The sequence below is a fragment of the Delphinapterus leucas genome, chromosome 7, assembly GCF_059928025.1.
Source record: "Delphinapterus leucas isolate spDelLeu-1000000601 "Yukka" chromosome 7, BTC_Dleu_Yukka2, whole genome shotgun sequence".
In the NCBI taxonomy this organism is placed as follows: domain Eukaryota; kingdom Metazoa; phylum Chordata; class Mammalia; order Artiodactyla; family Monodontidae; genus Delphinapterus; species Delphinapterus leucas.
The window spans coordinates 6,753,863-6,776,111 of record NC_143135.1 but is presented as its reverse complement, the minus strand read 5'-3'; the positions used below and the strand labels follow the sequence as shown (position 1 = coordinate 6,776,111).

The window sequence follows — 22,249 nt, the reverse complement described above, 5'->3', positions numbered from 1 at the left end:
CTCCCAAAACCGGCTCCCCCTTCCCCTCTCCCACCCCACCCTCCCACCCAGCCCTCTGGCCTGCCGCCCCGCCCACCGCCTGTAGGGCGCGAGACTAGGGTAGTGCGCACGCGCAGGCCGCGCCAGGCCGTTAAAAGGCGCGGCCCAGAGGGGCGGCGGGCGGGAGTCAGCCAGCCTGGGGCGTGGGCTGACGCGACACTAGACCTCTGCGATCCTAGAGTCCCCCCCGCCCCCCGACTCCATTCTCCAAGCTGTGGGTTGTTCCCGGCCCTCTCAGTTCCGCGCTGCCCCTTAAAACCTGGGGCCCAGGCACAGGAACGACAGGCATTGCAGCCAATGGCGTCCCGCACGGTAAACCTGCTACCCAATCAAAAGGCGCGGCTGCGAGGGAACGGCGTGGAACCACGCCCGGCTCCAGGTGACTCCTTGGTAGGGAGGGGAGAGTGCCTCTGTCAGCTGATAGGATCCCCACTGGGTCCGTTCCTCGGGGCGATTTACCGGGGACCAACCTACGGGAGCGCGCGGGCAGTAACCCGCCGCGGAATTCTTGTGTGCTGTAGTCGAGCACGAGAGTGATGGAGGAGCGTCTAGAGGCTGGGAAGGAGAGCAAGGTACAGAAAAGATGCAAACACCCTCCCAACCTTCACCTCACTCCATGATACCCAGTGATGCCCAATCAGGGAATGGTGTGTGTGTGTGTGTGTGTGTGTGTGTGTGTGTGTGTGTGTTCGTGCCCACGCATGAGCTAGAGAAAGGCGAGACCTGAGAAAGGGGGTGGGGCGCTTCCGTGGCATCAGCATGGGGGCTGGTGAGGATGTCAAAGGAGGCAGGGTTTACCGTGGCCCCGACAGATGGAAAAGGACCCGTCACTCTTACTCATCTCCTTCCCAGGACCGACTCATGCTGGTTTGATGGGGAAGAAGGAAGGACGTTAGGAATTGAGAAGGGGCTGGAATACCCTCCTCCTATCCCAAGGTGGGGGAATACTGTTCAGCACTAATGGCTTCACTTGTGTATCTATGTTCATGTAATCATGAGACCATTCATTCTTTCCTCTTGACTGCATTCAACAAATAGTTTCTGAGCATCCTTGTGCCAAGGATGGTTAGGGGTGGGGCATACAGAGGTGCACACTTTCAGGGGTAGGAGGAATGTGCCTAGTGGGCTGTGACTGAGGATAAGGATGGAGCAGCTGTGGTCCATCTTTGAAGTCCTATCTCCCTCAAGCAGTTACCAAGCAGGAAGGAGACAGGGGACTTGGGGGCCTATTGCACCAATGAACCAGACTTTGGGGGTGGGGGGCAGTTGGACAGAGGCAGAGCCTGCCATGGGGGTGTCGGAGAAGCCAAGAAGTGAGGAATGGGGATCAGTGGAATTTGAAGAAGTGAGAGGGGTGAGAGACCAAAGTATGGAACAGAAAGCATCTGTTTCAGTGTTTATCTATGTTCATATTCATGGTTAAATTAGTTAACACAGGGACTTCCATGGCGGTCCAGTGGTTAAGACTTTGCCTTCCAATGCAGGGGGTGCAGGTTCTATCCCTGGTGGGGGAGCTAAGATCACACATGCGTTGTGGTCAAAAATCCAAAACATAAAGCAGAAGCAATAATGTAACAAATTCAATAAAGACTTTAAAAATGGTCCACATCAAAAAAAAATCTTTAAAAAAATTAGTTAATATATATAAAATGCTTAGACCAATGCCTGGCATATAAGTAGAGCAAATATAAGTGTTAGCTATTATATTACTATTACTGTTACCAGTAATAGTGGATGCTATGTGTTCTAAGGATATACTGGGCTGTCAAACTGATGGGTGCACCCCTAACCTTTGTAGATGCCAGACTCTTTGAAAATCTGTTATTAGACCATGTCCTCCAGAGTAATCATTGGCTTCTTCAAAATTCTCCTATAAATATAGAGAAATGAAAAGAGTAATAAATGAATATGTAAGTAAAAATATAACAGAGAAAATGAAATAACATAAAATACTTGAGTAATCTAACAGAAATCAAGAAAGAAAGAATAAAGCAACTATACTCCAATAAAAATTTATTTTAAAAAAAAGAAAGAAAGAATAAAGGAACAATAAACAGATGAGATGAAGAGAAAACAAAAAGTAAGATGGCAGGTTTATAGCCTACTATATCAGTAATTACAATAATAATGAATGGAACAAAAACTACAGTTAAAAAACAAACATCTGGGCTTCCCTGGTGGCGCAGTGGTTAAGAATATGCCTGCCAGGGCTTCCCTGGTGGCACAGTGGTTGAGAGTCCGCCTGCCAATGCAGGAGACACAGGTTCGTGCCCCAGTCCGGGAAGATCCCACATGCCGCGGAGCAGCTGGGCCCGTGAGCCATGGCCGCTGAGCCTGTGCGTCCAGAGCCTGTGCTCCGCAACGGAAGAGGCCACAACAGTGAGAGGCCCATGTACCGCAAAAAAAAAAAAAAAAAACCTGCTATAAGGACATAGAAATATTGAAAAACTGATGGAATATGTACACTATGAACACACTAACCAAAAGAAAGCTGGTGTGGCTTTATCAATTTCAGACTGGAAGACAAGAAAGAAGTATTACTAGAACTAAAGAGGAACATTTTATAATGATTAAAGAGTCAATTCAACAGGAAAACACTCCTCAATTTTATGCACCTAATAACAGTTTCAAAATATGCAAAATAAAAAATTACATATGCCGCAGAGCAGCTAAGCCCGTGCGCCACAACTACTGAGCCTGCACTCTAGAGCCCGTGAGCCACAACTACTGAGGCCTGCGCACCACAACGAAGAGTAGCCCCCGCTCGCCACAACCAGAGAAAGCCCGCACACAGCAACCAAGACCCAACGCAGCCAAAAATAAACAAATAAATAAATTTATATATATATATAATTACTGAGAAAAATTAAAGAAGACCTAAATCACTGGAAAGATATTCCATGTTCATAGACTGGAAGATTCAGTATTGTAAAAATGTCTGTCCTTCTCAATTTGATCTATAGATTCAATGTAATCTCAATCAAATCCCAGAAAGTTCTTTGGGGGTAGAAAATAACAAGCTGATTCTAAAATTTCTGTGGAAATGCAAAGGATCTACAATAGCCAAAATGATTTTGAAAAAGTACAAAGTTAATTCTACCTGATTTCAACGTTGCCTGTCAATTACAGTAATCAAGAGAGTGTGATATTATCAAAAGTATAGATATATAGATCAGTGGAACAGAATAGAGAATACAGAACTGATTACACTTATGAGGTCAATTGATTTTCTACCAAAACAAATCAATAGTGAAAAAATAGTGTTTTTAAACAAATAGTGGTAAAATCACTGGCTATTTATAGGGCAAAAATGAATCACAACCCATACCTTACACTGCATACAAGATGAATTAAATGGATCATAGACCTAAAACTGTTAATTTCTAGAAGAAAAAAATAGGAGACTATCTTCATGACCTTGGGGTAGGAGTGCTTCTTCAAGAGTACACAAACCAGAAAAGATTGATATGTTGAGCTTGTAAAATTATAAGCCATTAAAAGAGTGAAAAGGCAACCCATAGAGTAGGAGATATTGGCAAAACATATAACTGACAAAGGGCTTGTCTCCAGGATATTTAAAGAGTTCCTACAAATCAGTAAGAGAAAGATGATCTGATTTTTAAAAGAGGATGGCAGGGAGGAGCCAAAGACATGAATAGGCACTTTACAAAAGAAGATATCTGAATGTCTAATAGGTACATGAAATGGTGTTCAATATCATTTCTCACCAGGGAATACAAGTTAAAGCCACTCTGCACTATTTTTTTTAAAAAAGATATATTTATTTATTTGGTGGCACTGGTCTTAGTTGTGGCACGTGGGATCTTCGTTGCCACACGCGGGATCTTTGTTGTGGCATGTGGGATCTTTTTTTTTTTAGTTGCGGCACGTGGGATCTTTCAGTTGCGGCATGCGGGATCTAGTTCCCTGACCAGGGATTGAACCCGGGCCCCCTGCATTGGGAGCATGGAGTCTTAACCACTGGACCACCAGGGAAGTCCCCACAATGCAGTATTACTGTACCTCCACCAGTAAGGCTAAAATTAAAAGGACTAACAGTTCTAAATGTTGGCAAGGATGTGGTGCAACCGGAACTCTCATTCAGTGCTGGAGGGAGTGTGAGCTAGTACAGTCACCTTGGAAGACTGTTTGGCAGTATCTATGAAAGCATTTTAAACACACGCCTACCCTCTGACGAAGCCATTCCCGCACCCAACAGAAATGAGTACTTAGGTCCCTCAAAAGATATACGCAAGAATGTTCATGGCAGCTTTATTCATAATAGCCCCAAACTTGAAATAATCCAAAAGACCACCAACAGTAGAATGGATAAACTACGATATGGTCATATGATGGAACACTACACAGCAATGAAAAAGAAACACTGCACTCAATGACATAGATGGGTCTCACTAAAGAACATGGACACAAAATAGTATATACTGTGTAACTGCATTGATATGAGGCTCAAGGCCAGGTAAAATTAATCTATGGTGCTAGAAGTCTAAGAGCGGTCCCACAGTGTCCCAAATAAGTGCTAAAGCCTGTGAGAGGAGAGAGGGAGGCGTCTGGGTGTGAGAGGTGGGCAGGTGTCAGTTTATATACTGGTGAGTAGTACTTGAAGGGAGAGTGGCTTCTGAGCCTCTACCTCTCTCCCTAGTACCTCTTGGCACAATGGTGTGGACATAGCAGGTGTTCACTAAATGCTTGTTGAGATAGCTCAGTGTAAGAATGAACTAGTAACTTGGTGCCTCAGGGATCTTTTCACTTAGAGAAAAAATACAAGTACTTGGCCTCCAAGTCAGTGCCTCTTGGTACCAAACGTAGTGAATGCAATGGTCTCAGGAGCCCCTCAAAAGGGGTGGGACCATCTTATCCAGCTCACTTTACACCTGGTGAAAGGTACCTGAGGTAACCAGCTGAGAAGGGGTGGCCCGGTAACTGAGGAAGTGCATGGGGTTTGGAACCGAGAAACTCTGTTCAAATCTGGCCCTGCCGCTTTGCACCTGTGTGATCTCGGCCAAGTTATTTCACCTCTCTGGTGGTCACAGCTTCCAGGCCTGTCAAACGGGGAGAGTTCTGCCTACTTCAGAGGATGGCAGGGTGGGAAAGTGTCATTGTGAATCCCTGAGCAGTGACTTATCAGGATCCCTCGGGAGGTGGGGGGGAACAGCCGGCGACCCCAGGGCGTGGTGGGAGTAATGCTGCTGAGGTGGGCTCTGCAGGAGGACCAGAAGCCTGCGGCGAGGATGGGCGGGGGGGGGGCGTGGTCAGTCATGTCAGGGACCTCCCTTCCCCCACAGCCCTCCTCCATGTCCCCGGACCTGCAGGGAGACAGCTCCTTACAGGTGGAGATCTCTGATGCCGTCAGAGGAGTTCATCTGGCTACACAATGTCTACGTGGAAAACGAGGAGTACGCTGGTCTCATTGTGAGGAGGGGCCGGCCTGGGCACCGGGGGGAGGCCGGGAGGCTGGGCCAGGCTTCGGGGTGCGGGTGACGGCCTTCTCAACGACGAGAGGACTTCCAGCTCTGTCCCTCCTTGGAGCAGATCCCCCCAGCCCCTCCAAGGCCAGACTTTGAGGCTTCAAGGGAGAAACTGCAGAAGTTGGGTGAGGGAGACAGCTCTATCACGCGGGAAGAGTTTGCCAAAATGAAGGAGGAACTGGAAGCGTGAGTGCCGCCTCCCGTTCCTGTCTGTGACAAAGCCCCAGCCCAGCCTCTCCTGACAGCCCCAGGGTTTCTCCCCTGACTGTCCCCTGTGGATGCTTAGGACCCTGCTCCTCGCTCCAGGGCTGCCGAGGGGGAAGGGGGCAGGAGGGGGGAAGGAGCCAGGGAGGGCCCGCGAGCTGCCTGCCGTCCTCTGCAGGGAGTATCTGGCCATCTTTAAGAAGACAGTTGCGATGCATGAAGTCTTTCTGCAGCGCCTGGCGGCCCACCCCACCCTGCGTCGAGACCACAACTTCTTTGTCTTTTTGGAATATGGCCAGGATGTGAGCTGGGCCACAGAGCTGGGGTCCCCCCGGGGGTGGGGGGCAAGGCTCTAAGTGGGCTCAGGCCTCTATCTCATCAGCTCGGCGAGTGGTATATGCCGGGGGTGGGAGGTGCAAATGCCCACCCTGACGTCACACCTTCCCCACGTGTGCCTCAGCTGAGTGTCCGAGGAAAGAACAGGAAGGAGCTCCTTGGGGGGTTTCTGAGGAATATTGTGAAGTCTGCAGATGAAGCCCTCATCACTGGCATGTCAGGGCTCAAGGTGACTTGGGGGGCCCCCTCTCTGGATTCAACCCAGGGCCTCAAGTCCCCAGCAAGGATTGAGACCCTGGGTCCCTGTGGGAGGGAAGCCACTGATGGGGCCCTGCCTAGAGGGAGATTGTGCCACGCCCGGGAGCCCGAGACTGCGCTGCTCCTGGTGACTCGGTGTGAGTGGGTCCTGTCTGGCTCCCTTAGGAGGTGGATGACTTCTTCGAGCATGAGAGGACCTTCCTGCTGGAGTACCACACCCGCATCCGGGACGCCTGCCTTTGGGCAGACCGAGTCATGCACTCTCACAAGTGTACGCAGGGCCCCAGGGGCCCTGGATTCTCCCCAGTGGCCCTACTCCCCAGGGGAGAGGAGAGAGCAGGAAATGCCCTGTGTCTGTCCGTGGCCACAAACACCAGGGGTGGGACTTGACGTGCAGACCGAGGGGCCCTGACAGACGGCTCTTCCCGTGCAGACCGAGGGGCCCTGACAGACGGCTCTTCCCGTGCAGACCGAGGGGCCCTGACAGACGGCTCTTCCCGTGCAGACCGAGGGGCCCTGACAGACGGTTCTTCCCGTGCAGACCGAGGGGCCCTGACAGACGGCTCTTCCCGTGCAGACCGAGGGGCTCTGACAGACAGCTCTTCCCGTGCAGGCCTGGCATATGATTATATCCCCACCTCAGCTGCACTGAGCAGTCTGGGAACACAAGAAGTCAACCAGCTAAAGACGTGAGGACTCCCTCTTGCCCCTCTGCCCTCTTTCTTTGCCCATAATACTGTGTCTGTCCATGAGGGGTCACTCCATGGAAGCCTACTATCAGCTCTAGTGGGAGATGCAGAAGCTTCTCCTGGGCTTTGGGAGAGAAAGAGAGGGAAGGTTCACCAGGGCAGGGAAGCTTTAAGCAATCCCTAAGACCCCTGCCCTAACTCCTCCCCACCGCCTCCTAGGAGCTTCCTCAAATTGGCAGAGCTCTTTGAACGACTAAGGGTGAGTACTGCCTTCTGTGTTGAAAGGCCACCCAATGATCCTTTGCAGGGAAGAGAGTGTCCCGGGAGAGGGGAAAGCTCCAGGGTCATTTTGGAATGTTCAGTGATAGCTTGGACTCAGTGAGGCCCTGGACTCACTCTGCAGACTAGTTTAATAAGAGATGGAGTGGAGACAGGGATCCAGCCTCAAGTGTGGGTGTGTGGTGATGGGGGAGGAGGTGGGAAGTGGCTTGGCGAGGCACTTACAAGGATGTGCCACGTGCCTCTGGCAGACTGTTCCGTGCTGCCAGCATCCTGCCCCAGACACGCTCTTCCTGAACTCCTCTCCAAGAAAGTCACCAGTGTGCCAGTCTTCCTAAAATGTCCGTTGGATCCCATCTCTTCCCTGCTCAGGGCCCTTCAGTGATCCTATCCCTCCTTGAAACTACCCAAGACACAAAGCCCAAAGTCCCTAGCTTGCATCTTAAGCCTGTTGTGATCTGGCCCACTGCTGCCCAAGTGCCCCACTGAACTTATGGTTCCCTGAAAACATACCAGGCTTGCACACCTGCAAAGCCTTTGGCTGTCGTCTAAGCCCTGCTCAACCCCCAAGATCCAGATCAGATGCCACCTCCTCTGTGAAGCCTTCCCTGGCCTGCTCCCCTGAACCACAGGGCTTGACATAGCGTGGGTATCAAGTGACCCTACTTGGTATTTAGATGAACAGCAGCACCCCCAGTCCTTAGCTACCCCCCCACCAGCTCCCTCCCCAGCCTCCACTTTCCTGATTCAGAAACTGGAGGGCCGAGTGGCTTCTGACGAGGACCTGAAGCTGTCGGACATGCTGAGGTACTACGTGCGCGACTCACAGGCAGCCAAGGTGAGAGGTGGCCCCAGAGCAGACCTCAGGGCTGGAGCCACCAGGGAGGGCGGGCAGGTAGGCAAGGGCCGTGGCCCAGGGATCCTGTGCCCCTGCCGGCCCCAGGACCTGCTGTACCGGCGGCTGCGGGCGCTGGCAGACTATGAGAACGCCAACAAGGCACTGGACAAGGCGCGCACCAGGAACCGGGAGGTGCGGACCGCCGAGAGCCACCAGCAGCTGTGCTGCCAGCGCTTTGAACGCCTCTCCGACTCAGCCAAGCAGGGTAAGCCCCACGGCCCTGGAGCCCCTGCCACTGCACTGCTGACTCTGCCGGGGTCCCCATTCCTCTCTTCTCCAGAGCTCATGGACTTCAGATCCCGCCGCGTCTCCTCCTTCCGCAAGAACCTCATCGAGCTGGCGGAGCTGGAGCTCAAACACGCTAAGGTGAGACCTCCAGCCTCACCGAGCCTTCTTGCTGCTTTCCTGGCCTCCCACCGCTGGGCCTCTAGGCCCTTATCAAGTGTCTTGGCGCATGGGGGGTGCGGTGGAGCTCGGGGGAGGTCAGGCTGCCAGGAGCAGCCCCAGCTGTTCAGGACCACAGTTCCCCATTTTGGATCAGGACCATTCCCTTCTGTCATTGGTAGTGAGGCCTCAATAAATGGTAGCTGTTACTGCTGAGGACAGGGATGGGGACAGAGGGGCTATCCAAGGTGGGGTAACAGAGGGGGTAGCAGCAGATGGGAGCCATCAAGAATCTCTCCTCTGCAGGCCAGCACCCTGCTTCTCCGGAACACCCTTGTCACCCTCAAGGGGGAACCTTAGAGCCACCAGAGTGCCCCCCGACCTCCCACCCCAGCAAGATGCCTCCTTCCCCACCCCAGGAGCCACTCACCATGCCCCGTGACTTCTCGGGGCAAGGCCTACCCCTACCCCAAGGTGCCAGGCCCTGCAAGATAAGGCAGCATGGGCACCACACTTGGCCACAGGTAAGCAGAGCCCTAACCTGGGGAAACCCAGGGGCCCTGACATCCCTCCCCAGAGGCTATGGGGTAGCCTCAACCCACCTCTGGCCCCCGAGTTCATTTGTCTCCAGCTTGTTCACAAATAAAAAGCCTGGTTCTGTAGCAAGGAGGCTTGCTTGTCCTGACTTCCCAGTTGGAGGGCCCACCAAGTACATCCTCTATCGGGGCACCATGGTAGAGACCAGATCCTGGGGGAACACGGCGGGGGACACCCCTGCAGTGTCTTCAGCCATTTTTCAGAGTGCCAGTGGTGCTCTCTGTGGGAAGCTACAAGACCCAGAACTTGGAATCCAGGAGCAGTCTTCAAGGCGTGCCACCACCCCCATAAACCCTGGCACAGACCACGCATAAAACAAATTATAAATTCTCTACACCCATTTCCTAATCAGTAAAATGGAACTACCCCTTCCTGCCTCCCTACCAGAGATACTGGCAAGCTCCAAGGAACTAAGGAACCAGCTCTTTAACTCCAGGAGGCTTTTTTTAGTTGATGGCGGGAGGCGGGGGAGGGGGCAGGGTATAAATCCTCCATCACCACCACCCCTAGGGCAACACTTCCACCTTACCTACAAGGCAGGTGAAAACCTAAAGCACAGGGCTGGAAAAGAGCCCACAGCAATGCCAGCAAGAAGGTGGGGCTCCAGCCAACACTCTCTTGGTTAAACACAGGAAGGTGGAGCCCGAAACACCTGGGTCTGAAGTCCTGGACTCCACCTGGCTGGCCCCACCCTGGCCCCCAGCCACATCTGCAGAAGGCCAAAGACTCAACCTGGCTTCGGACTCACAGCAGCCACTGGACCCAGCCCTCATAAATGAGTCAGCCATCCAAGGGAGAGAGCAGAGCAAAGACCAAATACTGAAGGTGGAGAAAAAGCTCAAGAAGCAACCAGTAACTTGTAGTCTCGGGGCCCACATCTGGGAAAGACTGCACAGGGGATCACAGAATGGGCCTCACTGTCCTACTGCCCACCTGGGTCAAGGCAACAGAAGAAACCAGTTCAGGGATTAAGCCCCTCTGTTCAAGGAACCCCTGCAGCCAGCAGCAGACACACCCTGGCTCAGCTACCTTCCAGGCTGGTGCCAACTATGACGCCAGGATATAGAGAGGAAACTGTCAGAAAGGAGGCTCAGCTAGTCACTGGCACCAAATGAGGGTGTGTGGGGCTGGTTGGAGGGAGGGTTAGGGAAGAGATGCTGCACATTCTCCCAGCCTACCCGCCCCCAAGGTCCCCCGCGCCCCAACCTCGAAACAAACATCCCATTAGTGAGCCTTTTTATTGTTGTGTGTTTTTTTTTTTTTTTTTTTTAATTGAGGGTCCCTTACTGGTCCTGCTTCCATGAGTGGCTGTGACCAGGGGCAAGGGGGAGGGGAACCAGGCGGCGCAGGGAGGGGTCATCTCCACAACATTCCATTTATACACAGAACTAAACAGACAAGCACAGAGTCACTATTGTGGTTAGAAGTTGGCAGCATGGGAAAAGGGAGGAACAAGGAGGGAACTGGGGTGTCGTTAAAAAAAATACAGGTCCCCCCCAAACAGGGGTTCCTGGGGGGAACTTGGTCTGTTTCAACCCAAGAGGAATCAGAAGATCAAAAGCGGTTTGGGAAGGCCAGAACCGTCAGGGATGGAGGGAGGAGGAGGAAGGTCCAGGGGGTGGGGGGGCTGTTTGGCAACTGGGGTGAAGGGACTGCCCTCCCCCTGCTGGGATCCCCCCAGCCCCTCCGGTCTGGCAGGAAGGGGGCAGCCTGCAACCCCCATGGGCAGGTCTGGGGCTGCCAGATGCTCCAGGCAGGGGGCTGGAGGGGGCTCACAAAGGCTTGCCCTCCAGAGAGATGACGGCGCTGCCCCCCAGCTTCTCTGCCAGGGTGCAGCGGTCCTTGACCTCCTCGTAGCAGTTTGCTTGCAATTCATGCTTGATCCCTGTGGAGGAGAAGGGGGAGCATCTGTGAGAGGGAGCCCTGGGGCGGGAGTGGGTGTGCTGTGGCTGGGAAGGAGCCAGCAGAACAGATGGCGGGATAAGGCTACATCCAACGGGTAGTGAAGAGGAGACAGAGAGAGAGGGCTCTCCTCCACCATGCCGTCCACCCCACCCTGCAGCCAAGGCCTGAATGCAAGGGCATACGGCACCACCGGCGCTGGCCCTTACCCGTCAGCTTCTTCTTGATGGCGTCCTTGGAGCTGGCGTAGATCATTTTGCTCTTAAGGGGTGCACACTCAGGGGCCCTGGAGGGAAACAGTATCAGAGAACTTGCCGCAAAGCCCCCTCCTCCAAGTCTAGCAAGTGCCCTGAAGCGATACAGGACTTCCAGAAACCCCTGAGCTGGCCCCTAACGTTCAAGCTTTTAACAAGTTCCTCACTGACAGGCATTTTATTACAACACCCTCCCCTGAAACGCACACCTCTGGGTTAACAAGGAGCCACAGACCTTCCTGTCCTGGGAAAGCAGGGTGGGGCAGAGCTACAGCAGGTGACAGGAAAAGGTGCCTGCAGGAGAAGCTCACCAGAAGATGAACACCAGGTCCTCCTTCTTGCTCTCCTTGGTCTCATAGGTTGCGTCATAGAGGGCGTAGCGGCAGTCCTTGTCTGGCAGCATCTTGACAAAGGTGGTGTAGGGGTCGTCTACAGTCTGGCCCACATCACCTACCAGGATCTCCTTGCCCTCCTCCAAGATGATGTTCTTCTTGTCCTCGCTCAGGCAGAAGAGCACCGCCTTCTTGCGCTTCTTCACCTCCTCTGGTGTCGACGACTTACGCACCTTCATATCGTTGAACACTTTGATGACCCCATCAGAAACAGCCACGCCAGAGGCCTAGAGGACGAACCACACGCACCTCATAAGGAACAAGTTTCTGGGACGTACCCTGAAGTCCCTCCTTTGCTTTCTTAGGAAATTTGTCTAGATGTCAACAAATATAGTCCTCAGCCCCAAGAGGTCATTAATCCCCTTCCCAAGACAAGTATCACTAGTTTCCCACCCAAGTCACTGTCAAAGGATCAGATGTGACACAACCCCAGAAGAGCCGCCACAAAAGAGACCTCTGATCACATAATTCAACACCATTCCTCCCCACTCCGACACCCTGCAGGCTAGATTAAAGACCTGTGAAAAGCAAAGTCTTGGCCAAGATGTGAGCCCAGAATTAAAAGAACCTACAGACGCACGGTACTCAGTCTCAGTTTTTGCATAGTGCTGACTCAGAACTTCACAGAGAGTAGAAGGGGACCCAGACAACCAGGTCATAGTCATCTCTAAGAGAGAACCAGGACCCACAACGCTAGAGGAGTCACCAACGGTGCTCAACAGTTCTAGCAAGCCCATCAGAACTGCTCAACGCAGTTATCACACAAGGTATCCCTTTCTCTGCTGCAGTCTTCCTAAACCAAAGCAAGAACAACAAACCCCTAATCACGGCCCTACCCGACAACTCCCTGTTCTCCGGAAAAAAATGCAGGCCCCAAAGGTCGCTGATAGAAGTTAGCAGTCCAAACTCAAGGGCCCACGGTCCGTGAGAGCTCTTTAAACTTCTATTCTGGGTCGTGTTGGGGGCCACCCTAGCCAGGAAAGGGGGTGAAACTGTCCACGGTGAAGTCTGCCCCCGCTCCCGGAACTGCAGAGGAAGCCGGCCACGTGATTGAGCCGCTTCCGGAGTAGGCGGGGAAAGGAGATCGGCTAGACTCAGCCCCCTCCCCGAAAAAAACCCGTACCTAGAGGAAGCAACACCTCCAGGGCCTCAACCCTAAGGAAGCGCCCTTACCGACAAGCTTATCGCCCCCCTGCGCTGCGGGCCTGGACAAATTACCCAACCTTCGGCTCTCGCAGCCCTCGGGCCGAACACAGGGGACGGGGTGGTTTCCGGGCGGTGCCCGCCTGGGTCACTTCCCTAAACTCGGCTCCACCCTCAGGCCCCATCCTGGAAAGCCGACAGCCCCGCTGGTCCACGGCTTCGGGCCCAGCAGCCAGGCCGGACCGTGTGCGCACGCGCCGGCCGACAGCGCCGTTCCAGCCTCCGCCGGGTGTAGTCTGCGAACCCAGCTCGCCTTGTGGGCTCGCTAGCTCCCGAGCACGGCCGTGATCTCCGCGCTGTCCGCTCTGTGCTGCGCGGTGCAAGTCTCTAATCCCAGGCGCCTGCGCCCGGACACCCCCGCATCCCCGCTAGCCGCGCCGCCCCCGCCCCTTGCGAGCATCCCTGCCACCTGCTCTCGAGACAGACCCGCCTGGGAGGGAGGGTGACGCGGAGACAGGAACAGCCCCTGGGTGGGGTACGCGCGCCGAGACCTATCGCGCGCTTTTCCTTCGCCGCCCCCGGGCCAGGTTTGGATGCCGCGTGCTCCCGTCGAGCGCGCCCCCGTGAGCCGACTCTCTTCGGCCCCGCCGCGGCGCGCGACACCGGCCGCTCAGCGAGGGACGGGCGCGCGCGCCCTGGACCCCTCCCCCACGGCCCTTGTCCGCGCGGGCGCAACAGCGGGGTGGGGGAGGGGAAGGGAGTCCAGGGGGCGCGCGAGCGACGTCCAAGCCGGCCCTCACCGGCGCCCGCGGGCGCGCACGCGCGTCCCGGCGCCGCCCGCCCCTCAGCACGAGACCCTCATCCCGCCCGGGGAGCTGGGGGAGGGGATGCCGACGTCGCTCCCCCGTTCCCTTTAGCGCGCGCAGATGATCGACCCGCAGCCGCCTCCCCTCCGGCGCCATGGCCTGCCGCTCACCATGTTTCCGGAAGAGAAAAAGAGATAGCAAGGAGAGCCAGAAAAGACAAGAGCCGCTGCAGCTGCTGCCGGGATCCGACTGAACGCGGCCTCTCCCGGCCCCTTCCGTTTAGTACGAGCCGCACAATGAGGGGCGGGGCGGGCTTCCGGCGCTCCCCCCGCGGGCCGACGGGAAATGAAGTCCGAGGGTCCTGCGCCGTCTTCGGGCTCGCTGGGTAAGAGAGTCTTTTTCACCTGACGGCCTCCCTACTCCACGTTGCATACTGGGAAATGTAGTTCAAAACAGCCGAGAGAGGCGGGGCTATGGCACGGAGAGCGCACCCGTTGGTCGAATTTCCCAGGAAATGCTCGGAGCTGAGCGAAGGCCTCGGCGTTGGGTAATATGACCTGAAAATGAGCCCCGACTTCGCGGCTCTCTACCTCGGAGGGAAACGGTTTTCCTAAGATCCATCTTGGCACTATCTGGATCCTTTGGTCTGAAAATTTTCAGTGAGTTAGTATTTTGGTTTTCCGAATTGAAGCACCTATTCATTGACCTGGAATCCAGCCCTAGAGCAAGGAGAATCGCTAGTATAAGGCACCTTCTATCCAATAAACATTTGTTAAGCATCCTCCATGTGTAAAGCCACTCTTGTCTACTGAGAAAAGGCCATATGCAACGTCAATAAAATAAGAGAAAAAAACGCAAGGGAAAGGCTACGAGGAAATCTTTGAAAATAGAGATTTGTACTTGTTTTTAGGGTGTTTGGCAAAATCATGAGGTAATAAGCCAAAATCATGAGACAGGGGTTTGTGCATTCAATTCAAGGATTATGTGCCTTTTACTAAACAGTGAAAAGCGGAAATAGATATTAAACCAAACTTGAGTCTCATTCTCGAGTTGGTAACCAGGCATATAGTTAATTAGTACCGGCAGAAATTGAGACAGAAGCTCTGTGGGAGCATAACCTTCAAAAAAAGAAACTGGAGTGGGGGACTCCGGGAAGATTTCTTTGGCCTCGAACAAAGGCCATGCCCTCTTACTCTGCAGGAAGAGAAGACAGGGTCGCAAACAAGAGAATTGGGGGCGTTGATCCCATATGCAGAATAAAGGGTGTAAATGAAGAACCAGAAGGCTGGGCTTCAGGACCCGGGGAGCGACTCCCGAGAGTGGGGTACGTCGCAGAGCATGCTGGGGGTTGTAGTCGGGGACCTTCCGCCGCATCGCCCACCAACCGAGCTCCCGGGAGCCTCAGGTGGGGGCCACAGCTCAACCGCCTCACGCAAGCGGCTCTGCCTGGAGAGGAGGCTGGCTCCACCTTTTTTGAGCTTCGGAGTTTCCTAGAGCAACGACGAGGGGGAGGGAGACTTCGCAGTTACCCTGGAGACGCGCTCCCGCCCGCCCCTAGCTGCGGGATGCCCTAGATGTCCTTATTAGGACATGAGGCTAGAGGGGGCGGGGCCAAACCGAACGCCCGCTGGAGGCTCCTTATAAGGCAGCGTCGGGCGGGAGGCGGGAGTGTGGAGCAGGCTGGGGGGGGGGTGAGGGATCGAGGCGGGGCGGAGTTTGAAGGGGCGGGCCTGGAAGCTCTGGCGCCCGCCTCTCCGCTCCAGTAAGGCCTCAGATCCGCACCTCGCCACTTCCGGTGTAGCAGATGAGGGCTGCTCTAATTTGCTGGCGAGACCCCTCTGCATAGTTCCCATCTTAACCTCCCTGAGGGTCCCCCACCTCCAATGAGTCTCAAAAACGATGAAGTGGGGCTTCCCTGGTGGTGCAGTGGTTGAGAATCTGCCTGCCAATGCAGGGGACAAGGGTTCGAGCCCTGGTCTGGGAAGATCCCACGTGCCGCGGAGCAACTGGGCCCGTGAGCCACAACTACTGAGCCTGCGCGTCTGGAGCCTGTGCTCCGCAACAAGAGAGGCCGCGACAGTGAGAGGCCCGCGCACCGCGATGAAGAGTGGCCCCCGCTCGCCGCAACTAGAGAAAGCCCTCGCACAGAAACGAAGACCCAACACCAGACCCCAAAATAAATAATAAATAAATAATTTAAAAAAAAAACGATTTAGTGTTTTCCCCTTGTCCGGGCTTCTTACTCCCAGGCTGCTACCCCGAATCCAACAGCGTGACCACTTCAGCCCCTCCCACATATTCCGATGTCCAGTACCTCCTATTTGTTCCCTCTCTACTTGTCCTCTGTCCCCCTCTCCCCGTCCTGCAAGCTTTGGCCTTCCCTGCGTGTCCCCGACTTCGCGCCCCTCCCCCATGGAGGCCCCAGCTCGGGATCACCATTTCCTCGGAGGGTCTTTCAGCTGCTCTCGCGTTACCTTCGTGTCCTCATTCCCTGTACCTATTCCTAATGTCCCTCCGACAAAACTACCTTCAACCCATTTCTTCCCCCACCCCCCCGGACTCTTCATAAGCCCAGTCTCTATACCGGCCTCCGCTAGAGCGAGCCTGAAACTGACAGCCTTAGGTTACTCGGTATGCACCGCCCCAACCAGACCTCCCAGCCACAGGGCGGCGCTGTCCACCTTCCTCTCTCCTGCACAAAGAGGACCCCCCCACCCCCACCCCCGCTCTCGAATCTGGGGTGGGAGGAAGGGGCGGGTCAAGGCCTGGGGCGGGCGGGGCGCGTCCGAAAGGCTCGTCCTGTCCCGGGGCGGCGGGAAGGCGAGAGGCGGTAGAGACTGTGCTTGGCACCGACCACTTGGAGTAGTACAGGGGCGGGGAGGGCAGCAGAAATCAGTCCTCTTGGTTAGTTCCCCGCATGGGACCACGTGATTGGAGAGGTCCCGCCCTTCTCCGCCGGAACCAGGTGTTCGAATCCCGTCTCCAGAACTAGCGGCATTTCAGTCCTGCCGGCGTGAGGGCTGGGGCTCACGCCCTGGGGCTCATGGCAGCGCCGGTCCGCCTGGGCCGGAAACGACCGCTGCCCGTTTGCGCCAACCCGCTCTTCGTACGCTGGCTGACCGAGTGGCGGGACGAGGCAGCCAGCAGAGGGCGCCGCACGCAATTCGTGTTTCAGAAGGTGGGTTCTGGCCGGGCCTGATGGGGGACAGGTGCTGGCCGGGCCAGACAGCCAGGTCCACCCTGACCCGGTACTGTACCCCTACCCCGCCAGGCACTGCGCTCCCTACGGCGGTACCCACTGCCCTTGCACAGCGGCAAGGAAGCTAAGATCCTACAGCACTTCGGAGACGGGCTCTGCCGGATGCTGGACCGGCGGCTGCAGCAGCACAAGGCATCAGGTGGTGAACGCTGGGAGCACGGGTCGGTGGTCCCCTGAGCCTCCCTCAGATGCAGCTTCTGTAACCACCTGGGATACTTTGGCTTCAGGCTCCCTGCTCCTATCGAAGTTGCTGTTTGACGTGGGGCTAGTGGCTGACTTTTTCAGAACCTCACCGCTCTCACCAACCACTTGAGCTGGCCACGTCCCAGACCATCCTACCTGCTGGATTCCAGGGTCCAGGGTTGACTCTCTTCTACTCCCGCAGGTGACCACGCCCCATGTTCACCACCTGGAGCGAAGAGTCCAGCCCGGGAAAGGCCTGCCAAAGTCCAGGATCCTTACATGCCAGTGAGGAGAGGGCAGGGGGGGTAGAAGGGAAAACGGGAGCACCAGGAGTAAGATTTTCTGGCTTGGGGGACTTAGCTGGTCTGGGTCCAAATCCCACCAGTGACACCTGGCTCTGGGCAAAGGACTTATTCTGTCTGATGCTTAATTTTCTTATCTGTAGGTGTAGATAGTAAGTTATAATAGAGTCAGTTGAGAGAATTCCATGATCAAGCTATTTAGGGGGCCAAACCCAGTAAGTTATGGGATTTGCTGTTGAGTCTTGTCTTACCTTCTCTGTCCTGTGCTAAAACTGAGGCTGGGCCAGGCCGCTTACACCCCTACCCCACCCCCCGTCCCCTGAAACTGTTCACCGTCTCATCCCAAGTTTGCAGGAGATCATACTATCATATGGCCTATTTTACAGATACAGAAGCTAGAGAGGCAGCTGAGTAATTTGCTCAGGGCCATTTAGTCTGCTGAGATAGAACCTGAACCTCAGCTTTGCCAGGGATTGCGTCTGCAACAGCTGGCTGGCTTTTGGCTTCAAAGGCCCCCTGTACCTTTCAGGGTCCAACCCAGCTCAAAGCAGGAGGCTCTGGCAAGTATTGGCCAGCTCGGCACTCGGGAGCTCGAGCAGTACTGCTGCTGCTGTACCGGGAACACCTGGTGAGCGCCCGACCAAATCGGGAGTCTGGGGAACTGAGGCCACAGGCCTGCGGCTCCTGGGGCAGGCTGCTCGGGCACTGAACCTAAGTTGGTTACATTTCTGCCTTGGTTACAGAATCCTAGCAGCCACGGCTTCCTAACCAAGGAGGAGCTGCTGCAGAGGTGTGCCCAGAAGGCTCCAGGGGTGAGCACTGAGAGGGGGAAGGAGGGAGCCAAGTGGCTCTGGATCTGACCCTGAGCCCACCACAGGCTGCCCTTCTTGGGAGCAAGCAGCGGGGTGGGACAAGGGAGGGGGCAGGTGGTAGCCCTGGGAGCTCTCTAAGGGTCTCCTCCCGTACGAACAGGTGGCCCCTGGAAGTGCTCGGTCCTGGCCAGCCCTCCGCTCCCTCCTCCACAGGAATCTGGTCCTCAGGACGCAGCAGCCAGCTAGGTGGGGAGAACGACGTGAGATGCAGGAGGCAGGGCCCGGGGAGTAGGCGTGCCGTGCTGAGGTGGCCCTGCAGCCTGATGTGTACTTGTTGCCGACCTGAGGAGTGGCCCTGGGCAGGTCCAGAGGCAGCTAATCTGAGGGGCGAGAACATGGCTAGCAGGAGGAGTGTTGGGCAGCCGCTGGCCTTGTTTGTGAAGTGTCGCCACGGCTGGTGAGACCAGCCTAGCTGGGGGCAGGCAGGGGAACCCGCCAAGTATGAGTGAAGAAGGGAGATCTGTGTTCTCTTTTTCCACCCACCAGGTACTCACTGACCCCAGAGGGTCTGGAGCTGGCCCAGAAGCTGGCTGAGTCGGAGGGCCTGAGCTTGCTGAGTGTGGGCAGTGGGCCAGAGGAGCCCCCTGGGGAGGAGCCTGCGGTGCCAGGAGCGGCCTCAGCTGAGCTGTGAGGAGGGGGAGGGGGGAGAACAGGGGAGCAGGAATCGTCCCCAAAATGAGGCCAGGACCCCACCCTGTCTCCATCAGCTCCAGCTGAGCTGCGGTTGCCCCACCTCCTAGGGGTTAGAGGAGCAGCAGCCCTGGCCTTGCACACACCGACTTCCACCCCTTCTCCCCAGTAGTGGCGCCAGCGAAGGGAACGTCCAACAGCCACCGCTGGAGCTGGGGCCTGGAGAGTACAGGGTGCTGTTGTGCGTGGACGTTGGCGAGACCAAGGGGTGAGTGAGGTGGGGGGAGGTGAGGGAGAGGACGCGGCGAGGGCCCTGGCCTGCTCTCCCTCAGGCCTCCCACCATGCAACTCCAGGGCGGGACCCAGGCCAGAGCTGCTCCAAGAGCTGCAGCGGCTGCACGTGACCCACACGGTGCGCAAGCTGCACGTCGGGGACTTCGTGTGGGTGGCCCAAGAGACCAGTCCCAGGGACCCGGGTAAGGGGTGTGGATGGGCAGGTGGGGGGCAGAGGCAGGGCCTGGAGGGTGAGGGGACGCGAGCCAACGGGACCCTTCTTGGCCTCTCGGCAGCACGACCTAGAGAACTAGTCTTGGACCACATCGTGGAGCGAAAGCGGCTGGATGACCTGTGCAGCAGCATCATCGACAGCCGCTTCCGGGAGCAAAAGGTTCCTTCACTGGCCTCACCACCCTCCCTGCCCCGGGCGCGCTCAGGGGCACTTCTGGGTGGTATCCAGGCAGAGCTCCCACACCTCCAGCCACACCCCCTCTAGAGCTGCTCCAGGGCAGCCCCGAGATCAGACTCCCCTCGGGCCCCTCCAGGCGCACAGTAGGTATGCAGGGTCTCTGGGCAGGGCTGAGGAGCATGTTAAGACCCCTAGGGTGTCCAGCCCCTGCAGCCTAGGGTAAACAAGGCTCACTCCTCCAGAAGTGAAACCGCAGCAGCTATGTGTCAGTGCTGGCTGCTAGGCTGACCCCATAGGCCATGTATAGGCCAAGGGAAGCTTGAAGAATGGGCATCGCTCAGATGGTGGCAGGGCTTTCTGTGCAAGAGTAGCAGCGTGAGCAAAGGTGTGGAGGCCACTCTGAGGCAGGTGGAGAAGCTAGGGAGGATGAGGCGAACTGGTGGGACCAAGGTCTTGTGACGGTTTTGAGGGTGACTTGATGGACACCTAGCATATGAGCATCCAGGTTTTGACCCACCTCACCCTCCCCATCTGCCTGCCCAGTTCCGGCTGAAGCGCTGCGGCCTGGGCCGTCGAGTATACCTGGTGGAAGAGCATGGCTCAGTGCGTAACCTCAGCCTTCCCGAGGGCACGCTGCTGCAGGCTGTCACCAACACTCAGGTGAGCCGGGAGGGCAGGGCCAGGCTGGCAGGGACCCTGTGGTCTACGGCTCCGCTCAGGAGCCACTCTCTTTCCCTTGGATCCTCTTCTCCAGGTCATCGATGGCTTCTTTGTGAAACGCACAGCAGATATTAAGGAGTCAGCAGCCTACCTGGCCCTGTTGACAAGGGGCCTGCAGAGACTCTACCAGGTGAGCAGGTGCATCCATCCGGCACTGGCCCCTTACTTAGGTCGCGTGTTCCCTCAAGGAAGGCGAGGTGAGTGAGATCCCTGTTTCTCAGGCTGGCCCACTGAGGCCTGGGATGGGGCAAGGCCTGGCTGGGGGTTGTCCCCTAGAGCTCTGGCCTGGCCTCAGTTCCCTCTTTCCTCAGGGCCACACCCTCCACAGTCGCCCCTGGGGAACCCAAGGGGACCCTGAATCAAGGGCTGGGCCCTCCCCAAACCCTCTCTGCTCACTCCTCACCTTCAACGACTTCAACGCGGGAGCCATCAAGAACAAGGTACTGCCTCTGCGCAGCCCCTCCTTACAAGGTCCAGCCCTGGGCCGCTCCTCACATGGTCCTCCCCCGACCCCAGGCCCAGTCTGTGCGGGAGGTGTTTGCCAGGCAGCTGATGCAGGTGCGCGGAGTGAGCGGGGAGAAGGCGGCAGCCCTGGTAGATCAGTACAGCACCCCTGCCAGGTAGGCGGCCACAGAGCCCCTGTCCTCTGCCCCCGCCCACCCTGCGTGGACGTCAACTCAGCCAGTGCCTTGCGGGTGGTCTGGCTCTGTGAGGGCTGGACAGACCCAGCTGATACCTGAGGAGTTCATGGAGGTCCGGTGGTGAGGAAGACAGAGCCAGCCAAGACCAGACAGAATCTCAGGCATTGGGAGGAGGGGGAGAGAGACATTCTACAGTTAAGTCCCCTACATACGAACAAGTTCCATTCCAAGAGCACGTTCATGAGTCCGATTTGTTCGTAAGTCTAACAAAGTTAGCTTAAATACCCAACTAACACAGTCAGCTATATACCACTGCTTTTACGCTTGCTTCTGGACATCCTGGGCTTGAAGTAAAGATACTGTACTACCGTACTCTATACAGTACTATAGAGTAAAGCACACCCACCTGTAGAGGATGCACGTGAGTGAGTATGTACACCAGACACATGAACTAACTTACGTGATTGGACATGCAAACATATGTTCATATCTTTGAAAGTTCGCAACTTGAAGGTTCGTATGGAGGGGACTTCCTGTACCTGGTGCAGCAGAGAAGGCTTCCTGGAGGAGTGGGCGGGCCATGAAGACTGGGCCAAGAACAGCCATACTTGGGAAACATTTGCAGGAGCATGAAAGGAGGGTGAGCAGGATGGAGCAGGGCCTTGAATGCCAGGTTCAGGAAGTGCGGCCATGGTCCTGACTCCTCTAACCCATGCCAACCTCTTCCGGCCCGCCTCCCGTGACACTGGCCTCAGCCACTCGGGATGGGCCGGCAGTCAGCCATTGCCAAAACTTAGAAACTCATACTCCCCACCCCACCCTCAGCCTGCTGGCCGCCTATGACGCCTGTGCCACGCCGAAGGAAAAGGAAATGCTGCTGAGCACCATCAAGTGTGGACCCCTGCAGAGGTGAGGGCAGGAGACAGAACCTGGAGAGAGTAGGTGGGGTGCGGTTACCCTCACCCAGGCCTGACCCTTACTTGCCTTTCTCTTTGTGCAGGAATCTGGGGCCAGCTCTGAGCAGGACCTTGTCACAGCTTTACTGCAGCCACGGCCCCCTGACCTGAGCTATGCCACAAGACAGAACCCCACCTCCATCTTCCCAGGCTACGCAGCCTTTTAACCGGGATCTTTGGGCTACAATAAAAATCTTAAGTGTTTGCAGCTTTATGTGTTAGGAGGAGATGCCAGGCCCCAGGGGTCTTGTAAGATATCCAGGTAGGAACTGGGGAGACCATTGGGTCCAGTTTTTAAACTGAGCTCCTCAGGACCCGTGGGGTCCCCTGGCAG

At 55.9% G+C, this 22,249-nt stretch overlaps 3 protein-coding genes across 7 annotated transcripts; 2 read left to right on the top strand and 1 right to left on the bottom strand.

The window, feature by feature from the left end:
* Positions 1–437: 437 nt before the first annotated feature.
* On the top strand, positions 438–10,658 carry SNX32 (sorting nexin 32). The gene is given in 12 exon segments (XM_089914500.1): positions 438–611; positions 5,343–5,407; positions 5,409–5,469; positions 5,590–5,711; positions 5,908–6,031; positions 6,190–6,294; positions 6,489–6,594; positions 6,721–7,012; positions 7,232–7,271; positions 8,043–8,555; positions 8,880–9,097; positions 9,803–10,658. Coding segments are annotated over 11 exon segments (1,518 nt in total). The 5' UTR covers positions 438–575; the 3' UTR covers positions 8,934–9,097; positions 9,803–10,658.
* Positions 10,390–13,963, bottom strand: CFL1 (cofilin 1). The gene is made up of 4 exons (XM_022591446.3): positions 13,838–13,963; positions 11,638–11,945; positions 11,282–11,358; positions 10,390–11,055 (listed from the first exon to the last, which is right to left on the bottom strand). The coding sequence occupies exons 1-4, from the start codon at positions 13,838–13,840 to the stop codon at positions 10,943–10,945; spliced, it is 501 nt and encodes a 166-aa protein (XP_022447154.1). The 5' UTR covers positions 13,841–13,963; the 3' UTR covers positions 10,390–10,942.
* A 2,478-nt stretch (positions 13,964–16,441) lies between these two features.
* MUS81 (MUS81 structure-specific endonuclease subunit) lies at positions 16,442–22,123 on the top strand. 5 transcript variants are annotated; one of them, XM_022591422.2, is made up of 16 exons: positions 16,444–16,845; positions 16,939–17,065; positions 17,312–17,394; positions 17,941–18,039; positions 18,155–18,223; positions 18,384–18,469; positions 18,770–18,910; positions 19,086–19,181; positions 19,268–19,389; positions 19,483–19,580; positions 20,142–20,258; positions 20,353–20,448; positions 20,630–20,758; positions 20,835–20,938; positions 21,785–21,868; positions 21,960–22,123. In XM_022591422.2, the coding sequence occupies exons 1-16, from the start codon at positions 16,711–16,713 to the stop codon at positions 22,024–22,026; spliced, it is 1,653 nt and encodes a 550-aa protein (XP_022447130.1). In that variant the 5' UTR covers positions 16,444–16,710; the 3' UTR covers positions 22,027–22,123. The 5 variants fall into 5 exon arrangements, 4 of the variants coding, with proteins under 4 accessions (XP_022447130.1, XP_022447129.1, XP_022447132.1 ...); XM_022591421.2 differs by having other exon boundaries at positions 19,083–19,181; XR_016393760.1 differs by lacking the exon at positions 20,835–20,938 and having other exon boundaries at positions 16,442–16,845; positions 19,083–19,181.
* The last annotated feature ends 126 nt before the right edge of the window (positions 22,124–22,249 follow it).

Excerpts from the sequence above, each read along its gene's own strand:
- CFL1 (XM_022591446.3), bottom strand. Across the intron at positions 11,359-11,637 it reads GACCTGGTGTTCATCTTCTG|GGCCCCTGAGTGTGCACCCC; the intron begins GTGAGCTTCTCC and ends GTTTCCCTCCAG. Across the intron at positions 11,056-11,281 it reads CATCAAGAAGAAGCTGACGG|GGATCAAGCATGAATTGCAA; the intron begins GTAAGGGCCAGC and ends TCTCCTCCACAG.
- MUS81 (XM_022591421.2), top strand. The coding sequence starts at position 16,711 with ATGGCAGCGCCGGTCCGCCTGGGCCGGAAACGACCGCTGCCCGTTTGC. Across the intron at positions 17,395-17,940 it reads TCCAGGATCCTTACATGCCA|GGTCCAACCCAGCTCAAAGC; the intron begins GTGAGGAGAGGG and ends TGTACCTTTCAG. Across the intron at positions 19,390-19,482 it reads GACCAGTCCCAGGGACCCGG|CACGACCTAGAGAACTAGTC; the intron begins GTAAGGGGTGTG and ends GCCTCTCGGCAG.